This window comes from Phymastichus coffea, unplaced genomic scaffold, assembly GCF_024137745.1.
Source record: "Phymastichus coffea isolate CEN01 unplaced genomic scaffold, Cenicafe_Pcof_1.1 PCOF00003, whole genome shotgun sequence".
Classification (NCBI taxonomy): domain Eukaryota; kingdom Metazoa; phylum Arthropoda; class Insecta; order Hymenoptera; family Eulophidae; genus Phymastichus; species Phymastichus coffea.
Window position 1 is genome coordinate 3,101,312 of NW_026706814.1, and position 13,705 is coordinate 3,115,016.

The 13,705-nt window shown below is 33.3% G+C and overlaps 1 protein-coding gene across 4 annotated transcripts in view; it reads right to left on the bottom strand.

The window, feature by feature from the left end:
• Nucleotides 1-216: 216 nt before the first annotated feature.
• The window catches only part of LOC131664602 (actin-related protein 1), a 462,784-nt gene continuing 449,295 nt past the window's right edge, over nucleotides 217-13,705 (bottom strand). For all 4 annotated transcript variants that reach the window (XM_058935868.1, XM_058935859.1, XM_058935850.1 and 1 more), the window contains one exon: nucleotides 217-482. In XM_058935868.1, the coding sequence (XP_058791851.1) occupies nucleotides 339-482 (144 nt within the window). In that variant the 3' untranslated portion in view covers nucleotides 217-338. The remainder of the gene's footprint in view (nucleotides 483-13,705) is intronic.

A 13,705-nucleotide genomic window follows, 5' to 3' on the forward strand; every position in this document is an offset into this window, starting at 1 on the left:
AAGTTCATTCTAACAAAATAATCATTAATCGTGAGATCAGCAGATTTTTCATGTAAATTATATAAAGTATTATCTATTTTACTGCTTAACAAAATTCAAATACAATATTAATTCAAAATATAATTTATGATTACCGAAAAGATAAATTTATATAAACAATCGTAATATTATTTAAATGTTTATTCAATTAACAATAAACCAATCAGAATTTTCATATCGGGGTTATATTCTGATACTTTTTAATCAAACTTCATATTATATCAATAATTTTTTTATTATATTTTATTCATAAATATATAAAAAGTAAGTCACGTGTAGCTATACTATAGGATTCTATATTAGAAAGTTTTACGGTGAATTGCTCGTCGCCCTTCTTCATCGTATTCACGTTTACTGACCCACATTTTTTTGAATGTATCTAATGATGCTAGTATAGAACCACCTATCCAAGTACTGTATAAACGCTCTTGAGGTGCTGATATCTGTAAAATTAAATAAATTATATTAAATCACTTAAATTACAAAACTATCATAGTATATATACAATTACATTAACTTCCAAGAGTGCTCAATATTTTTATAATAAAAAATATGTCGTATTCTTTGACAGATTCTTCCGTAACATTTTTGATAATTTATGCAGCATCAAATGAATCTTCTTGAGTCAGAGATTAGAAAGAAGATTCAGAAATTTTCTTCTATCTATTGTCACAATAAGTTGTTTTGTCCCTGATTAGCGCGTGGTGACTAAACGATCGAACTATGCGTATAATTTGAGTCTTCGTAAGAAAAGAGAGAGAAACATTCGCATTCAGCAGTAAAGAAGAAGGAAATATACGTCTGACTCACGGAGTAGCTATAGTTATAACAAGCGGTTTGTTGCTCGTTATGTCTTTCGCTCTCCGAAGCCAGTCATTTAAATATTTATGATAATTTACATGTAATAATTTGTAAGAGTGTCTATAGCGTAGAGTAAATGTCAGCTAACTGATAAGTGACGAACTCTTCGATCGACTATCAATTGTAAATACGCGATGCGGTCTTCCTAGAGAAGCGATTATCGCGAGGAGAAAGAGAGAATAGGTACGGTTAACATTCATAACTAGTTTGAGACGCAAGTTTAGACAACGAAAGAGAGTGCCCATGACTTCAAGATAGAAGCGATAAAAATCAAATGAGTAGAGTTCTGCGTTTATGGGATTATTACATAAAGAGAGGCGATTATACTATATTATTACAAAGACGATAATGCTAGCGCCAAGAAAGCATAATATTGTATAAAGCGTGCGTACTAGTAGAAATCGGACGAGCAACGAATAGCTGTAAGTACCAACTTATGAGTTGGCTTTCTCTTTCCATCTTTCTGCTCTAGTTAATTTGTTTTTCTTTCTTTTCTTATTTTTGTTGTTAACTAATTGCTTGTTAACCTTATTCTGCTCTCTCTTGTATTGCGTATTAATGCTGCGGCGACTCGATATTCACGACGTTGCATTTCGCGATTACAATGAGATTAAGTAGATCCGCTTACTCATTCATATACAGTGTACCGGTTTGCTTGCCGCCATTGTTCGTTGCAGCTTACAACGCGTGCGTTTACACTGCATCTGCTTACGAGGCAGTATGCAGTACCTATTTTAGTGGGTGCACGACTGCTTGAGTGTTTACGTTGCATCAACCTGCGCGACGCATGTGCTGCATTTCTTTATGTGCCGAAAGTTATTAATTCTAATTTTTTGTTTTGTTTATTTTCTTTTGTTAAATAAATCTGCCTGTTCACCTTAAGGTTTACGCGTGATATTTAATTCTCACTTCTGCTTTTCCCTCACGTTGTTGTTCGTAATGACGTTCCTTTAGGTTATCAAACGCTTTTAACGCGTAGCTCACGACATTCTCCGCGGGCTAATTTCCCTTATCTATTCGTACCTCTTTAGATAGAAATAAAGTTCAGCAGGTTACTATGTATAAGGAATAATTCTTATATCTTTAGCAGCGATGAAGTGAACCCGGATGTTTGATATTTATTTTTAAATATGACAAATGAATGCAAGGTAAATATCTGCATAGGCTGATAATCTGAATGCTTTTGGAAAACCAAAAAGTTATACACTAGCTCTAATTTAGAAAAATGTCATAGAAAAATTTTTAAAATAACCAGCAGTAAGGAAGTATAAATATTATAATCGATTTATTTATAAGCATAAATTATTTTATTCTTATAATTATAGTAGAACAGACAAGAGATATAACTCTACAATTCTAACAACTGCTGGATCGATTCAAGTCATTTCACATCTACTTGTGATTCACTCTGTATTACGTAATGTAAAATACAGAGTTTTATGCAAACAATTAAAAATTTCAAAAGATCTTCTATGGACATGTAATATTCCAACTATTAACGCCCAAAATTATTGTTATATTGCTAAACAATCATGTAACATTTTAAGAGTAGAAGTAAGTTCTATTTTAAGCAATATGTTACGTTTTACGAAGTTTCTCAACTTTCAATATAAAGTTCTGTAACTCAAGCTTTTAAAGAAACTCAAATTCTGTACGCGTCAGCAGAAAATCATTGCAATATCATGAAATTTCGTCACAAACAGATATGTGACAAGCAAATGTCTTACTCTGTAAATTACGATGAATTAAAATTAAATAACGTTTGCAGCACCAAAGAATAAAAATAAATGAGCATAAACCTAAAAATCGTAGCTCCTGAAATAAAACAAGCATAAACTAAGAAATCATAGCTTCAACTTTTTCATTATATACGAATTATAAATCAAAAGTTATACTATACGAAGTATGACATCCGCAATTAATACAGCAAGTTCGATAAACTAGAAGATATCAGTATCACCTATATTTCAGTCGGTTTGAGTTCAATGACCTACGGAATTTCACACTCAATAGAAAGCGCGATAACAATCTTAATTAAAAGCCGTAGAGACGAACAACCCACATAAAAAGGCAACGCTGGCAAAAAAAGACACAACACTATGCTTCTAAGAAATACAATAACAAGGTCACTGAAAATATAAGCTCAACGTTTACAGATCAATTTGAGGAAATGTTCAAATGAATAATAAAAGAAAAGCGGACAACAAATCAGCAAATCAAATCAAACTTACTCGTCAACAAGTAAACAAAAACCCAGAGCTTAGAAACCAAAATAGTATTAGAAGAAAGCATGTTCAAAAACAGTTCAAAACTACAAAGATCACCAATAAAAACTCAGCAAAAAGAAGTAAACAATACCGAATTAACTAGTCAAGAAGATTCAAAAACCCGTAATAAGAAAAAACCTGAAAGTAAATTCATCTAAACAAATATACAGTACTCCACCTTACGAATCCAATACAATATTCGACCTCGAAATCAGTGAAAAATATTCAGATACTGAAAAATATACGTATAACAGAACATAACTTAATCCCAGGGACTCCGAGAAACAACTATTACAACTAAGATAACCTAATAGATCTTATTTTAAACGGAAATAAGCCATGTATCTCTAGAAACGACACGATTAAAATTAGCAAGACACTATACACTAACGTGGTGGAGGAATCACTATCAGCAAAACCAATGAAATTATATTTGAATGATGTTACAAATTATGTCCCTGAGTACAACGGAAAATATATGTCAACCACAGAATACATAAAAAAATTAAAAGCAAGTAAGAAATCTAATCGATGGCGTAAACGAAGCAAACCTCACAAACTTTCTAAAAGTAAGAATGAAAGGAGAGGTAGGCGATGCACTCAACTGCACAAGTATAAATACCATAAATGATTTAATAACCGGAATAAGGCCTCTATATCCAATAGAAGACGACATCCACGAGCTATACGCAAAGCTTCACAAGATTACTGAAAGAGAGAACGGGACAGTAGTACAATATACCAACAGATTGAGAGAACTAGTAAAGAATATAAAACAACTAAAAAAATCAGAATGTAAATCAACAGAAACCAAAGAGTATTTTTTGATAATTTAAATGATGATGATACTATAAGTTTTAAAAAAGGACTTATACCAGAAATCAAATATGAACTAGGCCGCGAAAATACAGTAAATATAATATCACTGAAAGCTATTGAAATAGAAAACGATATCAAAAGAAAGAAAGCACTAGAAAAACTGGCCATTATCAACACTTATATGCCTGACAGAGACAGACAGGAAAAACCAACTAGAATATCGATCTGTCAATTTTGAGGGACTTTCAACACAAAAAACTTTTCTGTAAGAAAACAGGCTGCATATACAATCAAATACAAGGAACATAAAATTTGATAGATTTCAAAAAAAATTTGCAAATATTATAAAAGCCCCGCTCATACAGTAGACAACTATAGAAAATTAAAGGCTGTGATTAATTATAAATCAGAAACCACCAACAAATTCTGCAAGGTCTGACACACTTAAGGGTATTCTATTACCACCTGCAATCAATTATTAGAAAAAAAACGAGAGATAGAAAACTTTTACGAAATCTGCAAAGCCGTAGGACACAGCGGATACATGCTTTAGAAATAGATCGGAAAACGGCGAAACTCTTTTTGGGAGAAAGTCTAGAAGGAGAATAAAATAACAAAACGTTCTTATAACACAGTTCTACAAAAATAGCTTATTTTTTTGCACAAGCAAACCATATAGAGATTCCCGAAGAATTTTTGGCACTGAAACCGAATCTGGCCTCAGAATTCCTCCAGCACGTCAAGATTTTAAGTTATCCTAACCTAAAAGTGCAAAAATAGGCATTTTTGGCCGTTTTTGAGGTTATGTAGCACTACGATATTCTCTATACACAAAAAACTACATACGGCATCTTAAAGTAGCAGCCTAGCCCATTCGAATGCCATTAAGTTTGCTTGAATAGCTTAATTTTTCTTTGAGATATTGCATTTAAAAATTTTTCAATTTCATGACTATTGTACCTCTCAGAACATACGACAATGAACGTATCGACGAGAAATTTTTTATCAAGCGACTTCAATCAACTACTATCCTTCAAGAAAACTAAGGTACACACCATAGATAAGCTAACCGACCTTAATCCTAACAAAAATTATTATTCCAAACCCTTACAACCCTTACAAACCACCCCTACCAACCCCAAAGCAGGCTAACCCGCCTAACCTTGGGTAGAACGAGTTTAGTCAAATGTTTTTCTATAAAAAAAATGAGGTTTGCAAGCAGATATTGGCTAACATATCTTAACCTAGATAAACGTAGTCTACACAAACCCTCATAAACCACCTGTACCAACCCCTAAGCAAACTCACTTGCCCTCGCTCTAGGTAGAGTGAGTTTAACTAACTCCTTTTCTTTGAGGAAACTAAAATGTCAATTACAGTCAGCCGAACTATTATGTACTTCCCTTATTATTTCACGAACCTCTATGCAAGCTATCCCTGGGTGAAATCAGTCATTGGCACTTTGGTAGCGTGGTTAAAAATTTGAATACCTCTGACATTAGCTTAATCATGATATAAACGATAAAATTAATTCCCTGGATGTACCCCACATGTAGATTGTCAGTAGGATTTAACATCCCTTCTTTTTTCTTGCTTTTTAATTTTTTTATAATTTTTTTGTATTTTTTATATTTTTTTATTTTTTTATGCATTGTTTGTATTGAGTTTTAGGCTGCAGTGCAATTTTCGTTTTTTAAGTTTTACTTTTTCCTCTTTATAGCACTATCTGGTGACTGACTCTTATGATGTTCATTGTCATTAATATTTACTCCAAATATTTATCCACCAAATATAATCTGCAAGCATGTTTATTATAGACTTATCGTTGTAACGTTTTTCCATAACGGATACGGTTTGATGAAACTCTTCGCCATGTTCGTCGCTATGATCACCTAAATTACCTGGGAAAAAATCTAAATGGGAATGTAAAAAGTGTAATTTAAGAGACATATTACATCCAAGTTGATTCAAAGATTTAAGTAAATCTTCAACAAGCTTTTTGTAATTACTAATTTTGTGGTTACCTAAAAAGTTAGAAATCACACTCTTGGATGCTTTCCAAGCTTTTAACTCTTTATCATTCAACTTTTTTTCAAATTGATCATCCTTTATCAGTTTTCTTATATCAGGACCAACGAAGCTGCAGCGGCGTAGCCTACGCAGATAGGTTCGGATCATGGAGTAAGGTACTTGTTCAAGGCACAATTAAAATCACATTAATACAAGCCTATACGAAAATTAGTCTGAATAATGATAAATTACATTTAAGCTCAGGAACGATATATAAATTTTCAGACACAACTTGCGTAGACTCTGACGGGGGTTATACATTTTGGGACATTTTACCTCAGGAAGAATGTTTTACTAACACTTACGATATTTTATATAAAGGTCCAGTAACAAAATACTTTAACACACACAATGACGACATAATATACATGGTAAACACTAGTGACACGACCTTTGCTTTAACAGCTAAAGACAAAATATTGAAATGCTACAGAGAGTTCACTAGAACAGAACACCCAAAACTCTTTATCGCGGAAGAAAATAATAACTTCAACAGATACCAATTCGATAAAGATACGGTTACTAGCAAAAGCAAGGTTAACATCGATTTATTCACATACGTAAATTCTAAATTTGTATATGTCGAAAAACATTTGGGCAGACAACTGAACGATCTTTATAGAAAAATCATTACAGATAGGTGTGAAGTAGAGAGGAAAACATTACAAAACTCCCTATCCCTTGCAACCCTCTCCCCTGACGAATTCGCATACAATATCATGAAAAGACCTGGATACATTGCCAGGATCGCAGGAGAAGCAGTTCATATCATAAAATGCATCCCTACTGTAGTGAAGGCACAGCACCTTAGCGAATGCTACAGCGAATTACCAGTAATTTCAGGCAATGAAACCTGGTTTCTTACTCCAAAAACGCATATCCTCAAAAGAAGAGGTACTCCAATGAACTGCAACTCCATCATACCTACATACTACAAAGTAAATAACAAATGGATAAAACTAACACCGAAACTAACGGAAACAATATCACCACAAACACTCAAACCAAACACAAACATAAATTGGAAATTTGAATCCATAGAGTCATTAGCAACTAGCGGCATATACTCACAACAAGAATTAGATCAACTACAACAACAAATAATGTTCCCCATGGAAAAAGCATCTCTGCTAAATATTATAGCTAAAGAGATATCAGGAGAAGGAACAACAGGGAATATTTTTACAGAAAATACACTTGCAAAATTGGCAGAAAGCACATGGAATCACATGTTCAACAAGCTAGTCATGTGCGGATCAATCTCATCAGTAATCATCATGATATTAATAATACTGCAAATAACAAAATTGACAATTGACACCATCATCAGAGGATATACGCTGCACATGGTTTATGGCTGGTCTATGAACCTACTATGGGCCTTCTTTAGCTCAATAACCCATCTGTTAGTGACACTAGGACGACAAAACCACAACAGTATGACAAAAATTAATAAACAAAATGCAGAAATTGAACTAGACACAATACACACAAACCTGAACGACACAGACGTCAAGATACAAATCTACCCTGATACCCACTGTCCTATTCCTCAACAAAACTTACCTCTCGAAACAACAATAATCAAATACAAACATGACCTATTTTCAACAAAAATCTAATTGTCATGTCGTTCAGTACCCCAAATGCTTTACGTCATGGCCACATTTTAAGCGGGGAGGGAAGCGAGATATTCGCTCTAGGATATTAGGCTGAGATGACAAAGGAATTGAAATAAAAAAAAAACAAAGATTTGTTCTTTTTATCTAAAAACAGAAAAAAATATATATTTATTTTTACAAAATTACAAGCATATTCGCAAATATAATCACACTCAGATACAATTGCAATCATACCGGTGGTCCACACTTGGACCTACAATCACATTATAAAAATCACTAAACACTTCTACGCATACCCTACGGAAACCATTGCAATAAACTAACAAATCATAAAAAAATAAGTCACGAAGACCCCAAGTATCTTCGTCTGGCCCATACTCCCCCAGGAAGAAGGCCGTGCGCGTCACTCGGTCGCAATGCCGTAGAGTCCGCACCAATTGCCATCTCTGAAACTAACAAAGCAAACAGGAAACAAATTAATCCATATATATAAAAATACCAATATACATTGCAAAATACTTACATCTATCCTCACATACTTCCGGGTTCCGGGTTTCGGCCCGGCAGGAAGGGGCAAGCCCTCTCGTCTGGCTTTCTTCACAGCACGTGAATGCTGCCAATCCGCAAACTAAAAAAGAAAAAAAAATATATATATATAATAAAAATAACAACAAAAAAAAAAAAAAAAAAAAAGCATGGCAATAAGAAGTACAATCAATCTTTAATACTTACACAGACCATGAAATAACGTTTCCTTGGGAACCCGAACATCGTAAACTGAAAAACTTGAACTGTACAAAGTCGAGCAACTGCACTCCTTATATACTAAATAAAATGTACATACCACAAAATCTCTGTATAAACCGCAAACTAGTAGCTTTGAATTTCAGGAGTATTTTTATGCAAAACATTGCAATCATATTGCAATGTCTTAGGCCCTGGGGTGTTACGTCTTACGACGCATCCTTTTTGTAACAACTGCACACTCGTGAAATTCAAAGCTTCTAAAACTATTCGCAAGTCAGCAGAAAGCTGACGAAACGCGAGGTAAATGACACTCCGAAATAAAGTTGTTACACCTTGCGACACATCCTCTTTTGTAACAAATGCATATTCAGGAAATTCAAAACTGCTAAAATATTCACACGTCAGCAGAAAGCTGACAAAACGCAAAACAAATAGCACTCCGAAATAAAGCCACCGAGCACAAGAATGTATATTCAGCAAAAAACAAAATGTCACAATTCAATACTGACCTGAAAATTAACATATAAAAAGCAATGAACATCATTACGAGTCAGTTGATCAGTAGTCAGTCAGTCAATAAGTACCTGTAAGACTCAACTCCGTACACACTGGTCCGACAATTGGTGATCATTTTACTTAATAAACTCACGACTGTTACAAAGTAATATCGTGCAAGTATTATTCAACAACCTATCCTATTCAATTCAACAAGCAGTTAGAGCCTGCTACACTCATACAATCCAACAAGCAGTTAGAGCCTGCTACATTTTATCCACAATTAAAAGCTACAATTATCAAGGTAATACAATCATCAGACATACATTTCTACATATATTTATTATAAGTGAGACATATCCGACCACTAGTCAACATATTGGAACGTCTCATTCATTAGCTATTCGTAGTTGATGCACGAGACGTAACAATTGGTTCCGGTACGAAAAATACATTCGATTGAGATAAAGGAAATTATTTTTATACATATTAAAACTTAGTTCTTATTAATGAATTAACGCATCAAACATAAAAGAAAGAGTTCTAAAACCGCGGATATACGAGTAGGCGTCGTATTACAGAAGTAAGCAGCACACGTCACTTTCTTTCATAGTAACCGAATTTCAAAATTGCAATTTTGCAAAATTATGAAACTAAGACAACAGCAGAAACAAGTGACCGAAAAATAATTTTCAGACAGTAGGTCAAATACCATACGTAGATAGAATTTCCTTTTTTCTTTTTCCCCTTTTATTTTTGTCATCTCAATAAGAAATTGTGTTTCCATATACTTCTACCATAATTTTTTGCTAACAATAATTTACCTTATTTTATATATTTTTCCTACTTCATCTATTTTGATTTTGTCGAATTCCCTTTGTTTATCCCGTTTATTACGAAAGTGCAATAAATGAGCAAGAAGTCCAGCACAACGAAGGACACATCATCCATAATTAGGAAACTTACGCGATCACAAATCGACAAGAATCCAAAATTAGAAGACCTTTTAGAAAAAGGACTGGATGAGATAGCTTTCAAAAAGAGTAACAAGCTGCAAAGATCGCCTATTAAGACCAAGACCCAAGAAGAAATCGTAAGAAAAGAGAAAAACACAGGAGCAATAAAGAAAATCATACCAACAGTTGACCAATTAGTTGATTTAACAGAAAAACAAACAAATAAAACCGACTACACTGATTCAGACAAATATTCACTATTAAACCAGACGTTTGACACATTTGACTCAGAAAAACACGATAGATATTCAGACATTGGAGGATTTTTAGGTGAACAAAGCCTAATATTAGGGACACCAAAAGATATATTATTCAGCATAAACACAAACGAAGAATCTGTCTACACAAAATACTCATTACCAAAAAACTCTGACGAACCTATTAACCAACAACAGAACATCGAAAATTCAAAAAAAGACATTAGAAAAACAAACAAAACACAATACATAAACGAAAAGGAGAGTGAAAGAAACACTCAGCAAATTCAAAGACAAATTCAAGAAAACCAACGTATCACAAGTCCAGCAACAAACCCAATAAACATGGCAAATTCACACCCAATCAAATTATCACTTAAAGAATTGGTAAATTATGTTCCGGACTTCGATGGCAAAAATATGCCACCCGCAAAGTACATCAGAAGATTACGACGAGTAAAAAATTTAGTAGAAGACCAAGATGAACATAATGTAGTAGAACTATTGAAAGTGAGAATGAAGGGAGAGGCAGAAGAAGCTTTAGGAAACAGCTGTGTAGAAACAATAGACGAATTAATTACAGCAATACGAAGTCTATACCCAATTCAAGAAGACATACACGAACTGCGTGCTAGGATACGCAAAATAACACAAGGAACTACAGAATCAATTATCCAATACACAAATAGATTATGTCAATTGGTATTAGAAATAAAAGAAATATATAAAATACAAGAAACAAATGAAATAGCCAGGAAGAATTTCTACGAAGAATTAGATGCGGACGCAACAAAATGTTTCAAAAAAGGAATGCGAACGGAAATAAAATACGAACTGGGTAATGAAACAACATTACAAGAAATGTCCAAAAAAGCCATAGAAATTGAAAATGACATAAATATTAGAAAAACAACAGATAGTATAACAATTAATAACACATATGCAGAATACAATGATTATTATAGACCTGAATTACCAAAAAAAATCATGATATGTCAAATTTGCCATGACCCCCAACACGAAGCACTATTTTGCCATTCTGCAGCATGCGTCTATTGTAAGGGATCAGATCACTTTTCTAATAATTGTAAAAATTCATTAGACAAAATCAATTTGATATGCAAATACTGCAGCCAAAAAGGACACTCAATAAGCGCTTGCCCACTGAATAAACGAAGAAATATCCATTGCCAATACTGTCAAGAATTAGGACATGAGGTAGGTCAATGCCCCTACATTGCCGACTACATAAAATGCTGGAAATGTGGAGAAACAGGACATGAAGCCATTAAGTGTATAAATAAGATCACACAAAAGGTAAATAAATGCGATATTTGTGACGAAGGAAGTCATTCAACGCAAGAATGCCCTGAGGTCTTTTGTAAAAAATGCAATAAAAAAGGTCACTCTATCAAATTTTGCACAACAGGTAAAAATAGATCACCTTATAGAATATGCACCCTATGCCAAGAACAGGGACACAAAGAACAAGATTGTGAAGAAGCGCGAATATATTTCACAGAACAAAGAAATAAATCAAGTTACAAATGCCAATTATGTGATCAATTAGGTCACACAGCAAAGTACTGCAGACAAATCGCGAATACACAAAAATCTGCAAACCCTCAGCAAAATCAGCAAAACTATAACACTTACAATAGAAACCACAACAACGGATACAGAAACAATTTTAACAATGATCAAAGAAAAAAATTCTGCGCTTATTGCAAAAATATAGGTCACATAGCAAGTGAATGTAGGAAATTACAAGCACTAAAAAATTATCCAACTCAAAATATTTCAATCACATGCGAAGGTTGCAACGAAACTGGACATAACATAGATAACTGTGAAAAAATTAAAAGATTACAAGAAGAAAGAATATTTTGCAGAATCTGTAAAGGTGTCGGTCATACAACAGAACAATGTCGCAAACATGGAACAAACTCGGAAAACTCTGGAGCTCCTTTGGGAAGGAACGCCTAAAGAATGAGCAGACAATAAAAACGTTCCAGGACAAAACACTCACTCTCACAACACAAACAAAACATCACATAGATACATACAGCAAATTCAAAGAAAATATAAAGGAAATAGAGAGTACCATGCTACAGACAGATATAGCTAAAAATAGCACTGATATTAACCAACAAATTACAAATGACTGTACCAAAATATACATTATTAAACTAAAAAACCTGCTCAAGTACATAGAAATAGCCGAACCAAATTCGAATAATAAACTGCAACTACTAGTAGACAGTGGAGCACAACTAAATATTATCAAAAATAGCAGCATTCCACAAAAGCAGTTAAACAGAAATGAACAAATATCTATATCAGGAATCACAGAAAACGCAATAAGAACAATACGTTCAACACAAATGTATATTGCAGATGAACCATTTGATTTCCATGTAGCACCGGATAACTTCTCTATTCCTTACGATGGAATAATAGGAATAAATGCCTTATCCAAACACAAATTAAGATTAGACAGAGGATACTTGGAAATAAATAATCAAAAAGTGCCATTAAAAGAAATCACTAGCAGAAATCAAACAAACACATTTACAGTACAAACCTCAAAAGAAATTAATGAACATCATGACACATGGAAACCCATAGCATTTGATAAAAGATACATAGTAAGCAAAAATGATATAGAAATAAATACGATTACACACAGCAAAGAAGTATCAATACATAAAGATGTAATTCAAATCCTAAATATAATAAGCGACATACAAGAAGAAACGAAAAATAGTACGAATGATCAAATATATGGGAACCCAGAAACAAAAATATCTCAACCTAACTATAACTCAAGCGTAACACAATTTATTGGAAACATTAATAAAGCCCTGGAAGACGAATCCAATGAAACCAAGGAGAACTATACTATTAATGATTATTCAAATTTTTGCGACACATTGAGAGATAACGTTACAGGAGAGATCGATAGAAAATATGACAAAATGACGAACCTTCACATTATAAATGATATAGAAAATAACTTCAAAAACATCAATGAAAAATTCACACCTAAAGAAACTAATTTAAAACCAGCACATATATTTACAACTACGCACAACGAAATTACACAAAAAGAGACACAAGAACATGAAATAACAATACGACGAAAGCAACTGATAGATACAATAAATTTAGAACACCTGACTCAACGAAAAAAAGAAAACATAAAAAATTTAATACTGTCATTTGAAGACATATGCTGGTTAGAAGGAGATAAACTTGGCCAATGCAACATAGAAGAACACGAAATTAATTTAACTGATGATAAACCAGTATATGTTAAACAATTTCCTCTGCCATATACACTCAAGCAAATCGCATGTGATGAGACAAAAAAACTAATTACAAATAACTTAATTAGACCTTCAACAAGTGCATTTAACGCGCCAGTATGGATTGTGCCAAAAAAGGGATTAACAAAAGACGGAAAGAAAAAATGGAGAATGGTGATAGATTATCGAAAATTGAATGCAAAAACTATTCCAGATCCATATCTTATACCCAATATATTGGAAATTTTCGACTGCATAGGAAAA